The sequence below is a fragment of the Mus caroli genome, unplaced genomic scaffold, assembly GCF_978045245.1.
Source record: "Mus caroli unplaced genomic scaffold, Mus_caroli_1 scaffold_1, whole genome shotgun sequence".
NCBI lineage: Eukaryota > Metazoa > Chordata > Mammalia > Rodentia > Muridae > Mus > Mus caroli.
In genome coordinates, this window is record NW_028227256.1 from 57366049 (window position 1) to 57382453 (window position 16405).

Consider the following 16405-nt stretch of genomic DNA (forward strand, 5'->3'; position numbering starts at 1 on the left):
ACTGTATTTTTTTTTCCTATTTTATTTAATGAGTATGGGTGTTTTGCTTGCATGTATGTCAGTGTATGTCACCCACAGGTGCCAGAACAAGGCACTGGATCCCCTGAAATTGGAGTTATAGACAGTAGTGAACTGCTGTGTGGTTACTGGGAATCAAACCTAGGTCCAATGGAGCAAGTGCTCTTAACCAGTGAACCATGTTTCTAGCCTTTCACCATTGTATTTTTAATAAAAATAATGTAACTCATTCTAAATTCAGAGATGTTTCGTGGTTCTAAGGTAAAGGTCTTAACCATATAAGGAGTAATTTTTTTTACTAGATATTTACCTGATTTACATTTCAAATGTTGTCCCCTTTCTTGGTTTCCCCTCTGAAAACCCCCTAATCCCTCCCATCTCCCCCTGCTCAGCAGCCCACCCACATCAGCTTCTTGGTCCTGGCCTTCCCCTACACTGGAGCATAGAACCTTCACAGAACCAAGGGCCTCTCCTCTCATTGATGACCCACTAGTCTATCCTCTGCGACATATGCAGCTACAGCCATGAGTCCCACTGTGTGTACTCTGGTTGGTGATTTAGTCCCTGGTAACTTTGGGGATACTGGTTAGTTCATATTGTTGTTTCTCCTATGGGGCTGCAAACTCCTTCAACTCCTTGGGATAAGGAGTCATTTTGTATACATAATGGGAACATACAACTTACAGGGTTGCTTCCCATTTCTGTTTTTGTCATTACTGAGAATGGAATTTAAAGCCTTTTGCATACAATGATGTGTTCTAATACTGAGCTGTGCCCAACTTCTACTTCCTGGACTTTTCTGATCCCAGGAATGCACAGAACCAGGTAGAACTGAATTATAGTTAGATGAATTTTAGAAAATTTCCCAAGAGTAGCTTAGAAAAACAACTGTTTCAGAGTAATTCTTTTAGGAAATCTGACATTGGCTTTTCCAAGGCTGCTTTTTGTGGCCGTCTTGATGGCCTCACGTTTAGAAAAGAAGCATATTCATCTGTAAACATCATCTGAGCTGGGCTATGTTGGTTCAGGCCTTAAGTTCCTCTCTGGAGTTCAAGGCCAACCTGGTCTGCAGAGTAAGTTCTAGGACACTCAGGGCTACACAGAGAAACCCTGTCTTGACACTCCTGCCCCAATTAATAAGGCTAATTTGCCCATAAAAAGACTTGTGAAGATTATGTATATACTCCTCCCCCACCCCAAGTACAGAAGTCATTGTTTTACTTGGTAAATTAAACAATAGCTGAAGAGAGAGTTTCTGTTGAGAGGAAGGAAGGCAGTTTGTGTCTGGTACCAGATGATGTCTGTGCACACACTGTATCCTTCTTTCCTGTGGTCCTGCGCTGCTGTTCTTCTGCTGTAGCTGCTGTAGCTGCTTGTTGAAAGAGGTGTTACAGCTGTGTCGGCAGGAGCCCCGATCTTCTGAGTCAGGCTCTTAGTGCCAGGAAGTGAGATTTCAGGGAAAATCTAACTAAAATGATCTTCTGAAGGAAGGAACCATTTCGGAGGGTGAGCTGGTTTTCCTTCTATCTAGATTCTCTTCAGAGTGATCTGCTGAGCTGTCCTTCTGCTTTCTACTTGTTCTTGCATGTCTGTGTCCACAGTCAGCCATGGCCACTCTCCCGAGAGCTTCTGACTTCTTGATTTTTAATATACTGCATCCATGTTTTCTTGTTGTCTTTCATTTTTATGCTGAAGTTACCCTCATTCATTTCATTTAAGAAAATCTCAGCTGTTCAATTTTACCAATGAAGACTCAGGAGCCAGAGGCTGGGGTGAATGGCTGCTAGCTCAGAGAGGCAGAGAAAGAACCCAGCTGAACTTCTTCCTTAGCTAACATTCCAGAAGGAATCCCCTCTCTCAAGGTCTCAAAAAACCTCCTTCCAAATCAATGTCCCTCCTTCCTACTTCCTGTGTGTGTCTCTATCCTTCCTCCTGACTCCCTCTTACTGTTTCTTAATAATCCTATGTTCACTTCCTGTCAGCTGGTTGTTAGCTCTCTCTCTCTCTCTCTCTCTCTCTCTCTCTCTCTCTCTCTCTCTCTCTCTCTCTCTCTCTCTCTCTCTCTCTCTCTGGTTTTTCTAGACAGGGTTTCTCTGTATAGCCCTGGCTGTCCTGGAACTCACTCTGTAGAACAGGCTGGCCTCAAATTTGGAAATCCGCCTGCCTCTGCCTCCCAAGCGCTGGGATTAAAGGCGTGTGCCACCACGCCCAGCTAGCTCTGCCTCTTGACCTTTATTGTCTTTATTTAATTCCGTTTACAATAAACAGCTCTTGTATTATAAATGTGTGTGCTAGGGCTGAGCCACTCTATAGCTAAAGACAGGTTTTTCCAGTAAGCAATACAATCGTGGGGTTCACAGTGTGATGAAATATCCAGCGGTGGTTATGTCAGTATCTCTTCACCGCCTTGCGCTTCTCAGGTACTTAATTACCAAGGTTAATGATGAGTTAATAATAGCTTCTGTACCTTTCCTCCTGCAGGTTAAAAACTCTGTGTCCCTTTGTCCTTTTGCTGTTCTTTCTATGCTAACTAAATTGTTAGTTTTCTGTACTGGTTTGCCTACAGTGTTACTAAGTTCTCTTTGTTTCTAGAATCTGCCTTGATTAACTGTGTGCCAGGCTTAGATTAGCTTTTGAAGAAAAGTCTTTTCTACCACTATGTGAAATAGGATTGCATTATCTGTTTTTCATACCATATTTGTGGATTAGATTCAAAGGATCTTGTCATGGTATCTAAACAGAAAATGTAACATCCAGAATTTGAGGCAGAGTGACTTAAAAAAAATCCGTCTCTTTGTTGATAGTGCAGGAATTGCCTCACAAAGCACACGAACACCCATCTCAGTCAGTCAGGGATGGCTTTGAGCAAATGCCCCAGGATTCGGGAACTGAACCACGACCCTGAGTTAATGTCCTACAGGGTTCTTAAGCCCCAAATCCACAAACATCTGTGCCAAGTTATTTTGCTATTTAGGGATAGGGGATTTCCTTAGGAATATGTCTTTGTTGTATACTTACCCTGCTCCCATTGGTTGGGGTATTCAGCTGTGGCAGGGGACTTGTCTAACATTCATGTCTTAACTTGCCAACCAGGATATCAGTTACCCACATATGTGTCTCATTCTGCCAAGTAGGATGGCAGCTCCCAGGGAGGCCTTGGGAACTTAAACTTTACTCGGCCACTAAGAATGGAAGTCTTATTCCAGGTAGTTCCTAATATTGGTGCAGGTGTCTGTCATATGTTGGGGAACATCCCAGGGGCAGCTTAGACGGTAAAAGCTTATAACACAGGTGCAGACATGCAGTGCTGTTTGTTGGGTGGTTGGTTCGGGTCCAAGCTTATTGTGGGTAACTACACCAAACAGTTCTCCTGACTCTATCATGATTGGTTTCCAAGGGCAGAGAACAGAACAGAATATGGAATCAATCTTGGCATTAGAAAGTTTCCTAGTAACAGAAACATATGGGAAAGTTTCCTTATAATGGCAGGCTAGCCAGGTAACAGTTACCCGGGCGCCCTAACATTCCATCTAGGCCTTAATATTTTACCTAGGTTCTTTACACTGAGTTCTTTTTCATGCCCACACTCACCTTTCTATGATTTTCATTAAACCTTTTACCTTTACTTCATGTCTGAGTGTTTTGGCAACATGAATGTATGTGTACCACATGCATGCTGGGTAACCTGTGAAGGTCAGAGGTTTTTGGATCCATGGAACTAGACTTACAGGTGGTTGTAAGAGCCACCATGTGGGTTTCAAGTCCTCTATAACGAAGCAACAAGTGCTTTAAACAGCTGAGCCAACTTTCCACAACTTTCCAGCACTGTTTGTTTATTTTGTATTTGGGATAGGATTTCTCTGTGTAGCCATGGCTCTCCTGGAAGTCTCTCTGTATACCAGGCTGGTCTCAAACTCAGAGATCTGTCTTCCTCTTTTTTCTGAGCTGGGATTAAAGGCTTGTGTTACCACTGCCCAGAATATGGCCTGCTTAATTTTTAAACATATCTCCCACTAGCTGGATAGAGAAAACATTTTGGTCTTGTGAACTCTGCTCATGGTATTTTATGCCACTAAGCCTTTGTCCTAACTTGGTTCCTTACGCTTGTCTTTCTCACCTCCTGTCTGCTTAACATACATCTCTTAAAGTACTTGTCCAAGAGATCCTTCCGTTCTCTGTAGCCTTTGCCCCTGTGGCCAGCCTTGTCTCTAGGAAAGGTAGACAAAGGTGGTGTGTGTGTGTGTCTGATATCTCTTCGAGTGATGAAACAGTTGAATCTTCTTAGTATTATAAGTTACTTGAAATTGGGAGCAAATAGAGAATTCTATTAAGAATATGGATATCATAGTACATATCCTTTCTCAAGGAAACTAACTGTAGAGTTAACCTTCAAAACATTATGTAGGTATTTGCTTTGTTTGTTTGTTTATACATAAATGTCTGTGGAAGGCTTCCCATATTCTTAGAATGTGCCATGCATTTGAGATGGAGGGATTTAGCCTTGGAACAGTGACATTTCTTATAGGCTCAAGGAAGAAATTTGATGAATTGGCGTTTTAAAAAAACTGCAGTAACAGCACTTGATTCTCAATGAAAGGTTCTGATAACTAGTCTTTCAGTAGAGGCCTTGCCCCTCAGGAGGAACTCAGGTCATAGTTGTTTAACTAAATGAAGAACCAACTACTGCCTGTTACTTGTTACTGAGATAATAAAAAGCCTGTTTAGGTTGTCAGGATGTCAAGGTTTTCTCATATACTCACAACATCTAAAAAGTCAACCAAACTATTTATAATATTTAACAGAAATTTTTAGAGAACACATCTGCAACAGATCCAAAGAGGACGTGCCCCCGGTACCTGTCAGCGGAGACCGTGTGCTAGATGTTTCCTATTGTAGTTTTACAGCTTACTAAAACTCTTCGCTTATTGTTTGTTTGTAAAATTACCTTCCAAAGGGGATCCGAAAGGAAGACAAATATTTGTGAAAAGTGTTGTACCTCCTTACATGTCTTATTGTATTATCCTTTCCTTTTTATATAACTCGCCCTTACCCCTTATCCTCCACACCTTTTTTGTTTTTGCAGTATCTCTTGCTCCTCCTCCTCCTTCCATCTTACAGGTAACTCCTCAGTTACCTTTAATGGGATTTGTGGCCAGAGTCCAAGAAAATAGTAAGTTTATGTCTTCTTTATGCTGTAGATCAGATTATAGGCATAGAATGTGATTTACAAATGACTGACTGAATAGTCATTCATATATTTGAATAAGTAAGTCATTGTATGACTCGCTAGTGATGATAAAGTAATTGAGGTGGACTGGAGAGAGAGCTCATTGGCTAAGAGTGCTCTCCTCTAGCAGAGGACCTGGACTTCAGCTCCAGGAGAATCCATACCTATGACCTCTTCAGACACTGACCCTCACATGCTCGTATCCACACTCACACACACAACTCAATTACAGCAAACTTCTCTGCTTTCTGATAGCTTTAAAATGATTGTTTCTGGCATTTTCTTACTTTTCTTACTCTCATCTCTAGCCTTCCTTCTGTCCCTCTCTCCACGTGGCCATGGCCTGCCTCCCCCCCCTTACCCCTCCCTTCTTTCTTTATCTCTGCCTTTCTACAATAAAGCTCTAAAACAAAACAAACCAACAAACAAACAAAAAACCAAAAACAAAAAACCAAAAAGATAGTTTCTGGAAATTATACTCAGAGCACATGCTTAGCTTCCATGAGCTGCCAGGTTTGATCCCCAGAACCATAACCCATAACCAAAAAGCCACACCGCCACCACCTAGTTGTCAAGGTCTGACAAACAGACATGAAATAGTAATGTAAGGAAAAAAAACTGCATGAGAAGATATTCTGATTGCCAAACAAATATCCTGCTTATTTCTCAGTTGCCTAAACAAACTGGTACCCTAGCTTGCCTCTTCCTAGAATCATAGATGTGTCATATGTGGCCTGAGTATATTATTCTAGCATTCCAAGTATAGAAAGGACCACACCACAGTAGGGCACAGATCAATCTGCCAGTTTGGCCCCCGAGAAGCAGACATCAATTGGCGTTGGTTTGTGTTCTGCTTTTGAATTATGCATAGTTATATAGCTAATTTTGTTGGTATATTGAATCTTCTGGGAAAGCATTAAGGAAACTTGTATTTTTTAATTGTGAAGCCTGTGTCAATATTTAATGACGAGTGTCTCTAACAGAAAGAAATAAGCAGTTTCTGTGTTGGGTGATTAAGGGACTATCAGTCATAAAGTTGCATGATGTCATGGAATCTAAACTTTGAGGAATTACAGTTGATCCATGGAAAACATGGGTTTAAATTGTTTGGGTCCCACTGATTTTGTCAGTGTTGAAAGTTATGTTACGGATATGTAAAACAGCCTGTTTGTCTTTTACTATCATAGAATGTCCACAGATTTATTATCAAACTCAAGCAAAAAAAAAAATTCACAGGTCACATGACCTCGTGCTGCTCTACTACTGTAACCCTCTGCTACCTCCTATTACTGTTGTGAACTTACGCTATAATATCTACTTAAAATACAGTGTTAGGCTCATCATCCCTGCATTCCCAGTATATTGCATATTCAGGTTAAAAAAAAAAAGTTCCCCTGAGGGTGAGGGATCACTGGATGGCAGAGTGGTTGCCTCATGCGCACAGCCCTGGGTTTAATTTCTGCCTGTAGTTGGAGTAGGTGTTGAGAGTGATTGATTGTGATCTCGTAACGATTTTTCACTGTATATAATACATATGGTAGAATATGTGTTAATTGACTATAATAATAAGGCTTCCTGTCATTAGCAGGCTATTAATAATAGGATTTGTTGCAGTCAGAAGTTAACAGGCATTTCTAACTATAGTATGATTGTGGGAGTGGTGCAGATCTGTGTTTTGTTCAAGAGTCAAATTGTATATTAGTTTAATATACAATGTCATCAGGCCATAGTAGCCCCACTGTGCACCTCTCATATAAAGAGATGAGTACCACTCCTGGCTAAAAATAATTAAAATCTCTTGTTATGGTTCTCTGGAAGTAGGCATTTTAACAGTACAATGTAAGGTCTGTCAGGGCAGGGGCTTTGCTAATTTTGTTTGCTACCTATATCCCTGGCACTTAGAAAAGGGTCTGGCCGATAGCAAGCAAATTTTGGGGCCCTTCTTTTTTATATTTTGTTTGTATTTTAACTGGTTGTTGTACAGCACAGAGAGGAGCTGCTTACTGGCTTGCTCCCCATGGCTTGCTCAGCCTGCTTTCTTATAGCACTCCTGACCACCAGCCCAGGATTGGCATCTCTCATAATGGGCTGGGCTCTCCCTTATTAATCAAGAAAATGCATTACAGGTTTGCTCACAGGCCAATCTGGTGGGAGCATTTCTCAACTAATGTTCCTGTTTCCAAAATGATTATATGTGTCAAGTTGACCTAAAACTAGCCAGCATGGTGCCTAAAGGTTGAATGTGTCCTGTCCTTTTACTTTTCTCTTGCTGGTTTCTAAAAGTAGCCGATTTATTTCTGTTTATTAGGAGGTTCTATATGAGTATCCGTAAGCTTTAAAACATTGTCATTTGTAAAGATGGTTTCTTAAATGTAAGGGCTATTTTCATTTATGTCCAAGTATATTCTTTATGCTTTAAAATTATGCCTTTGCAGCCTACTTTTTTTTTTGGTTTGTGTGTGACCCATGCTGGCTCTAGGAGAAAGTGTTTTTCTTATCAATTGTCAGTTTGTCTAATGTGTTGCTGTGGCATGACATTTTGCCAGTAAAAAGGTAGAACTTTTAGAGGTTAACTGTAGGATAGAACATAACTGCACTTAAAATTTCCTGAAGTACAGACTGATTAGGCTCTTTGGAGTTCCACATTTAGTTGAAGTGAAATTATAGCAAGAATGACATTTTCCCATCACAAATCAGATTAAGTTCATTGATTAAAGAAGATAGTTGAATAATGAGTGGAAAGGCTTTTCTATCTTTATTGTTTTTATTTTTTAAATCAACTGATATGATGAGTGTTTACCTGGGGAAATCCCATCATTCATTTGCTACCACACGTTCTTTGAACAAATTATTTCAAATATTTTAGAGAGAACCAGCCAGATTTTGTTACTGACTTTGAAGATTAACAATCTATCAGAATATTTTCTTTTTTTCTTCAGAATTGGACTTTAAAGATGAATAAGATTATGGAACTTATTAGATTTTACCAGTAATTAGTGCAAGGTATAAGGTTTGTAGAAACATCAAAAATATTTCATAGCTGGGCGTGATGGCGCATGCCTTTAATCCCAGCACTTGGGAGGCAGAGGCAGGCGGATTTCTGAGTTCGAGGCCAGCCTGATCTACAGAGTGAGTTCCAGGACAGCCAGGGCTACACAGAGAAACCCTGTCTCGGAAAACAAAACAAAACAAAACAAAACAAAAATTCATAAGTAGAAGTATTATTTTAATTAAATGTAATTTAAGTACTTGATTGGTATTTAGAACTTAGTTGACACTTAGAGTAGATAGTTGTAGAACACTATTATAATAGCATTGTTAGTATTTTAAAAGCCACTTCCTAATTTGGCTCCTATCATAACTGATTCCTTTGGGATTTCTTTCAACCTCTTTCCTGCCAATCCCTTCTTTCTCCCTTTGTATGAGGTGTGGTGACATTTCCCCTCTATACTCTTCTCAGTGCTGAACCTGGTTCCTAGCCACACAAGGCTGGGACTGACTTAACAGTTACATTCAAATGAGTGTTATTTTCTTCAAAATATGCACGGTGGAAAGATGTGTACTTTGTTTTAGAGTCATCATAAGGTTTTTAAAGCATTATTTTAAAGATAGTCTATTGAACTAACATATCCTTTGCATTAAATTTAATGTGTGGAATAGTCTGGAGTCACTTGGAACCAGTTATAGTAAGCACTTACATTGTGATTTTAAAAAGCACAAATATGCTTCTTTTATCTTTTAAAAAAAGTTCTCATATGGTACCCCTATTATTCATTGAGTAGAGGATAAATTCAGCCATCCTTTCCTCTGCCTGTTGTTTGGACGGTGGTTTTCTTTCTTTCTTTCTTTCTTTCTTTCTTTCTTTCTTTCTTTCTTTCTTTCTTTCTTTCTTTTTTTGAGACAGGGCTTTTCTATGTAAGCTTGCCACCTTCTATACTTTACTACCTCCCAGCTATTACCTCGACTCACCCATCACGTCTCAGGAAACCTTTCTTGGTCCCACATAAAGAATTTGGTCTATGATGATGCATGCTACTATAATTACTTACAACATCACACTACTTAATTGAAAATAAAAGTTTGGTTGTCTACGTCTTGGTGACATTTCCCCTATACTGCTCTCAGTGTTGAACCTAGCCACATGAGGCTCCTGGGTGGTATTTACTTACTGGTAATGAAGCATGGCTTATGTGGTACAGATTCTATCTAAGGGAATGGGCAGAGATGCTTTTCCCATTATTGCTATAGTAACATTAATCTTGGGGAGCTTCTGTTCACATTTATAAAATTAAGATTAAAAACAGCCCCTTGGGGCTGGCGAGATGGCTCAGTGGTTAAGAGCGCCGACTGCTCTTCCGAAGGTCCCGAGTTCAAATCCCAGCAACCACATGATGGCTCACAACCATCCATAACGAAATCTGATGCCCTCTTCTGAAGTGTCTGAACACAGCTACAGTGTACTTACATATACTAAAGAAATCTTAAAAAAAAAAACAAAAAACCAGCCCCTTGGCCTGGGGGTGTAGTTTAAAGTGGTTATGTAGAATGGAAGATGTGTAAGGTGTAAGGGTATGGTTTAAAGGGTTATGTAGAATGGAAGATGCGTAAGGATCTTGAGTTGAGCCCTAGAATGGCAAAAAAGTAAAAAAATGAATTAAAAAGTCTCTCCAAGGGAAAGATGAAGTGAACTAATGAATTATGCCATCCTAGCTGTATAACTGGGAGATGCATACGAAAACAGTAACGTGGCAGCCTTTTTCATCTGGCTCTGAGGTGGTCACAAAGAAGGGGAAAATTAACAGTATCTCTATTTTGTGTAATTTTAGAACACAGTTTCTCGGATTTTTCTGAAGGTCCCTTGGATCTCTGTTTTTGTGCAGTTGTTAACTCTCTTATAAAGATACAGAATTTTCACTGCTGTTTTTAATCTCTACGTAAAACATTACATTCGAATAAAGGATCTATTAAGATCACAGATTTGTTTTTTTGTTTGTTTGTTTTTAAACAACATAGGACTAGTGCCATGTACAAGTTTGAGGGAAGCCTAGGCTACACAATAGCACCACACCCTCAAGGGAAAAAAAAAACCAAATCCCATAGGAATACAGAATTTTTGGTGAGTGAATTTTTAAGTACAGAATGGCTCTCAGCCTGTGGGAGAACACTGAAATAGCAAGTGGTATTGGCACATCTGACTGTCGGGAGACTGAGATTAAAAACAGGCTCGCTGAGAACTTTATAAGTAAGAATAGTGCTGATGCTTAGAACTGAGGGCTGGTAAATGCAAGCTTATTATACTTGTTGTGTTCAAGTATGTATCAAGCATTTGAAAGCTGTGAGTTCTTTGGGTTTGCAGATGATTTTTTTAGACATGGTGTAATATGGTAAGACTGACCCCTGAAAGCATTTCTCTGCAGGGTATATTTTAAGTTCTCCTAATAATACATATGGACGTGTAGTTTCAAGAAATTTCAAATAATCACTAAACCTGAATTAGTTAAAAACAAAACTAGTTCATAAATGTCTTAGTGTTTGAACTCCCAAAGTTATTAGTGATTTTTTTTCCTCCCCAATTTGAAAGAATTCTGTTTAATAAAAAAAAAAAAAAAAAGGCTGGCAGTGTGGTGAATTACTGTAATCTCACCCCTTGGGAGGCTGAGGCAGTAAGATTGCAAGTTTGATTGGTTTATATAGTGAAAACCTGTCTCAATTGTAATGAGAACAACCTAGCAGATTGTAAAAACATGTATATATTTTTTTGACTCATTTTACTTTTTATGTGTTTGTAATTACCCAATTTATTAATGTTCTGATAATGACTTGAATAGGGTGTAAAGCCCATTATATTGTACTCATTTCTTTAGAAAAGTGATTGTTTTTACTGAAAGGTTCTGGAGGCCCAATTAACAGTATTTTGACCAAAACTCATTCAGCACCATCAACTGACCCAAATGGGAGGAAAAAGTCATGCTTGAAGATTTAAAACATAATTGTGGGAAAATTACTCTTGCTCATTCATCATTTGAAAGATTATTATTTTCCAGTCTAGGCTTCTATTGAATGAATCTAGAAGTTCAGATAAATGTTGAACTTTACATGATACATTGTTGTCACCTTGATACACTCTTAGTTTCAGATACACCACCTCCACCCCCACCTGTGGAAGAGCCAGTCTTTGATGAATCCCCCCCTCCACCACCTCCTCCAGAAGATTATGAAGAGGAGGAAGCAGCTGTGGTTGAGTACAGCGATCCTTATGCTGAAGAGGACCCACCGTGGGCGCCAAGGGCTTACTTGGAAAAGGGTAAGTGTCAGGGGGTCGTCTGGAAGGATGAGAAAACTTCTATACATAGAAATGAGACCTGCTGCTCAGAAAAAGGGCATGCTTATTTTTACTTATAATTAAAGCTTTATTTACTTATATTATCTATTCTGTTTAGGTTTTTTAGTCAGTCTACGGGGTTTATGGTTTTGAAGTTTATTAGTACATTTTTATGTTTATCTCATATTATTGAACTTTCTTTTCTCAAATTATTCATATACCACAAAATAAAAACCAAGTGGGTTTTCCTTTGGAATTCCCCAGGAAGAGGATTATTTTTCCAAATTATTTATTTCTATTCCCATGCTTTCAACCATCATTATCAGTATTATTACTATTTTGATTTTTCTTTTTGACATACAGTCTTACCAAGTAGTCCAGGTTGGCTTCTAACTCTTGAGTTTTCTGCCTCACGCTAGAATAACAGTTACATACCACTGTGCTAAACTTTCAGATAATTAATTTTGAGTTATTTTTATATGTTTTAAGCTTGAGTATTTCCATAGGAAACTTTCTTCCAAAGAATAATGCCTCACTCCTTTCTATAACTCTGTGTGTGTGTGTGTGTGTGTGTGTGTGTGTGTGTGTGTGTAAAATTCCTTCTCTTAGGTAACTATGACATCTGGTACCGTGGATCAGGGGCTTCTAAGTCTCAAGCTCAGCTGTCCACGGTGCTCACACCTACAACCCCAGCACTTGAGAGGCTAAGGCCAGAGTAAGGTCCAGGGCAGCTTGGGCTACAGAGTAAGCTCCTGCCTCACAACGCAAAAGAAAAACATAACTCTGACCAGCTTGTGTGTGTGGAATTGTTGATGTAGAAGGAAACTTTCTGTTAAAGAATCCGAAGCAACCAAACCACTGTGTCTCAAAACTGGCCGCATGCTAAAATGATGTCTTAGTGACTATTCTATGGGTGTGATGAAGCACCACGACCAGGCAACTTACAGAAGGAAACATTCAACTGGGGACTTCTTTACAGTTTCAGAGGGTTAGTCCATGATCATCGAGAGCTGGGGTGATTGTAGGCAGACTGGCACTGGAGCAGTAGCTAAGGGCGGGGAGGGAGAGACAGAGAGACACGCAGAGACAGACACAGAGGCAGACAGTGAGAAGGTGAATGCTACATGGGGTGGGACTGGATCTCGTAAGGGCTCCAGTGACAACACCTTCTCCAACAATGCCACCCCTCCTAATCTTTTCTAAGAGTCTACTAGCTAGGGAGCAATCACCCAAACATATGAGCCTATGGGGTCATCATCATTCAGACCACCACAAATCCCTCATGGACATTTATGAAGAAGTAGAGAGTTTAATGAGTTGGCGAGATGGCCCCGCAGTCATGAGCATATACTGCTTTTGCAGAGGACCCGAGCTCAGCTCCTAGCAACCATGTTGGATGATTACAGCTACCTCTAGCTCAGTCTCCAGGGGAGTCTGATGCTTCTGGCCTCTGTGAGCACCTGCACTCATACGGATATACTGCTGTCCAGGTACACAAATATACATACTCAAAAGCAATTAGATAAGGCTTACAGAAATAGTGGACTTAACACTTCTGGCCAAGAAAGAGCAAGTATAAGCAGATTTATTCCTTTTCTTCAAACAGGATCTGGGGGAAAATATACAAAACAATATTTTTTAAGGCTTTGAATAACAGGTGGCAGCATAGCTTGACTGAGGGCCTCCCCGCCCCCCCCCAACACACAAAAGGGAAACAGTTTTATATATGTCACTGTTGTGAAAGGTGAGAGAAAATGAATACGAGAGAATATTTTTAGAGACAGACAGACAGACATTGAACTTCCTGGAGATGAGAAATACAGGGTCTGGAATGACACTGCAGAAGAGGGATCATTAGTCTTGACCTGGACAATAGACATATCCACACAGAAGGAGGAACCATACGTATATAAAGTCAGATCAAATAGTATTCAGTGTGTGTGTGTGTGTGTATCCCCTGATTGGGTAGAGGCCAGTATTTGTTTGGTTTTGTTTGAGACAGGGTCTCACTGTGTAGCCTTAACTGATCTGGACTCACTATGTAGACTAGATTGATCTTCAACTCAGAGGTCTTCTGCCTCTTATGTGCTGGATTAAAAGCCATTATACCTGAAGTGGCAAGTGGTTTTATACATTCTTTTTGTGCCTGTCACTTTACAGAACTTACTAATAAACTAATAAATTTTTTTTAACACGAATCACTGCATTTAACATAACTGCTTTCAGGTAGCAAATGTAAGCACTGTTGTAATACTGCCAAAGTGGCAGATTGAAGTTTAGGGAAACTATGTAGACTTTGTGAACTAGAGAGTCATAGTTGAGTTGAGATCTAAACTGTGGAGCTCACAATTCTCCCCACTGTCCTGAGTTCTGGGATTTGCCAGCCTCTGCTATTTACTAGTATTCAGTTTGGCAAGTGTAGGGACTTAGAAATGTCCACCAAGTGCATTGTCTTTCAGTTATTTTAGCACTTTCAGAGTTTAAAACCAAGTAATTTTTTTTTTTTTATGATGTTGGCTGATATGCCCATTTTAAGGCCTTGCTTAAATTTTGTTAAGAAGGGAAAAGATAGATGGGAGTGATTTGGCTTTCAGAAGGATTGGGTGAGTTAGTGAAGGTCAGTTTGTGGGTGTTTTTTCTCACCCAGGAGTATATCGTACTTGGAGACAGTGCACTTCTGTACTTCTGTTAACTTAGAAGAACAAGAAACCAAGAATCTTTGATTGATGGTCGACCAGGGTATCATCCCAAGCAGACTATTTCAGGAAGCAGTATGCATAGGAATTGAAGGTCAGAAAGAGTTTGTAAAATCCAGTCTTTACACTGCTTAGAAAATGTCCAGGTTCTTCAAGTATATTGGCTAATACACTGGTGCAGACAGGAACTGTGGCGATGAGGAGTCAGGAGAAGGCAGGGCTCCCTCTTCCCTGGCTCTGTAGAACTCCGGGTGTAGTAAGAGAACTAGAAGACAGTGTTTGTAGAAACTGGAGGAAAACATTGAGGGTGGTCATTGCCTAACAGGACGTGATGAAAGCACTAGGCGGTGTATCTTCACTTTAGTGTGAAGTTTCTTTAGTGTGGTGGGGCAGAGGAAACATGGCCTCATTAACAAAGCAGCATTGTTTTTCATAGAAACAGCAGCCACAATAAGTTTTGAAATTGCTTTTAATTCAGATAACATTGTTAAGTTACTAAATTTATTAGTAATTATGTCAAATTCAACTTTGGTCACCTCAGGACAGATTGTAGATCAGTTTTAAATTGTTAAAGAGGCTTTACTGCCTTATAATAAGCCTTCCAGTTTCCATGTAAGAAAAATCATCATATCTCATAGCAAGACTTAATAAAATAAATACAGTAGACGGAGATGGTAACTTGGTTACCTTTGGCTTTCTAGTAGCTTGCCAGCCAGTTCAGGTGGTTCATTGGCAGGTGTGGTTGCTGATGTCCTGTATCTCTGTCCCTTTCCCTGTCCTTCTGCAGAGCATTCTCTGTCTCACTTCCCTCGCCATGCATATCTGCTATACTCAGTACTGATTCAGCAGCTGACTAATACTGAATATGGCTCTATGATGGCCAGTGCTTATGCTGTGTTGGACAGATGAGTGAGCATATCATTTTCAGTGTTGGGTGCTTGCTTGTTGCTTTGTGCCAGCTTACATATTTATGAGAGAAGATAGTCTGGCCATGTCTGTAGTCCACCTTCCCTTTCCTCCTGAGCTCTCTTTCCTCTTCCCATTTTCTTTACCTCTTCTGTCCTTAACATTTTTCATATTAAATTTAAAAGGCACTGTTTAGTTTTGTTCAGCGAAAGCATTTCTTATAGGCTATTTTAACTGGGTGATAATTGGAGCTAGTGTGCTTGGACCTTGACAGTGCTTTCTTTCATGTTAGTCCTGGGAAACTGAAGCACCATTACTTTTCTTTTGCCTGTAATTACAGAAAAATAGCCAGATGCCTAACAGTTCATGGATATCTATGTTTGCATGGAATGGAAATTGGTAGTTTTAAACAGGATTGTTTTGAAAGGAGTAAAAATAGAAAAGTTAATTTCAATTGATTGCTGATTTTAACACACACACACACACACACACACACACACACACACACACACACACACATCTCCTGCATGACCATAACCACAGTTCAGACTTACATTTGCTATGAAATCTTTCTAAGGCAAATCCTCCTTCCCGCCCACCCGCCCGCAATGGACTGAACCACTAAGCTAAATCTACAACCTCCAGTAAAGTTGTCCACTAACTTACTGTGTTGTTACCAATAGAAAAATAGTTATTCTGGATTGCTTTTCAGTGGGTACATTTTTGTAAGTACCAAGAATCTTGCTTTTTCTTAAAATAGAGATTGACTGGCAGTACTAAACACTTTAATTCTAATTTTTTTAACACCTAAACTTGTCATATAATTACACTGAACTGTTTTTAGATAGAGAAACATACCTTGACTCTTCTAAATTAGGCTTCTGATGTCCTCAGTGTATCCCAGTAATAAAGATAATTATGTATGAGAGATGCCATTAGATTTTTATTAAAGTAGTTCAGAAACACAGGGCTCATGGCTCTGCCACTGGGTTACATCCCAGCCCTCAAGTTTTAAGACAAGTTACAGTGTGTATGCTTAGAAAAACAGCTGGAGATATTTCTTAATTAAAAAATACATTTATTTATATGTGTATGTATGCATGTTATGGCACATTTGAGTGCCATGCTAGAGGTGAAAAGATCATCTGTAGGAGTGCATTTTCTTCTTTGGTTATGTGGGTCCCAGGAATTGAACTCAGTCTTGGTTGGCAGTAGTACCTTTACCTACCAACCATA

The 16405-nt window shown here is 39.7% G+C and overlaps 1 protein-coding gene across 29 annotated transcripts in view; it reads left to right on the top strand.

Moving 5' to 3' along the window:
• Nucleotides 1-16405, top strand: part of Abi2 (abl interactor 2) — an 81740-nt gene that overhangs the window by 59548 nt on the left and 5787 nt on the right. For 15 of the 29 annotated variants that reach the window (XM_085837780.1, XM_085837763.1, XM_085837784.1 and 12 more), the window contains one exon: nucleotides 11376-11549. In XM_085837780.1, coding sequence (XP_085693906.1) covers nucleotides 11376-11549 — 174 coding nt within the window. Of the gene's footprint in view, nucleotides 1-5101; nucleotides 5189-11375; nucleotides 11550-16405 lie in introns of all 29 variants that reach the window. The other 14 variants (XM_029476725.2, XM_085837757.1, XM_085837773.1 and 11 more) reach the window with 1 other exon arrangement.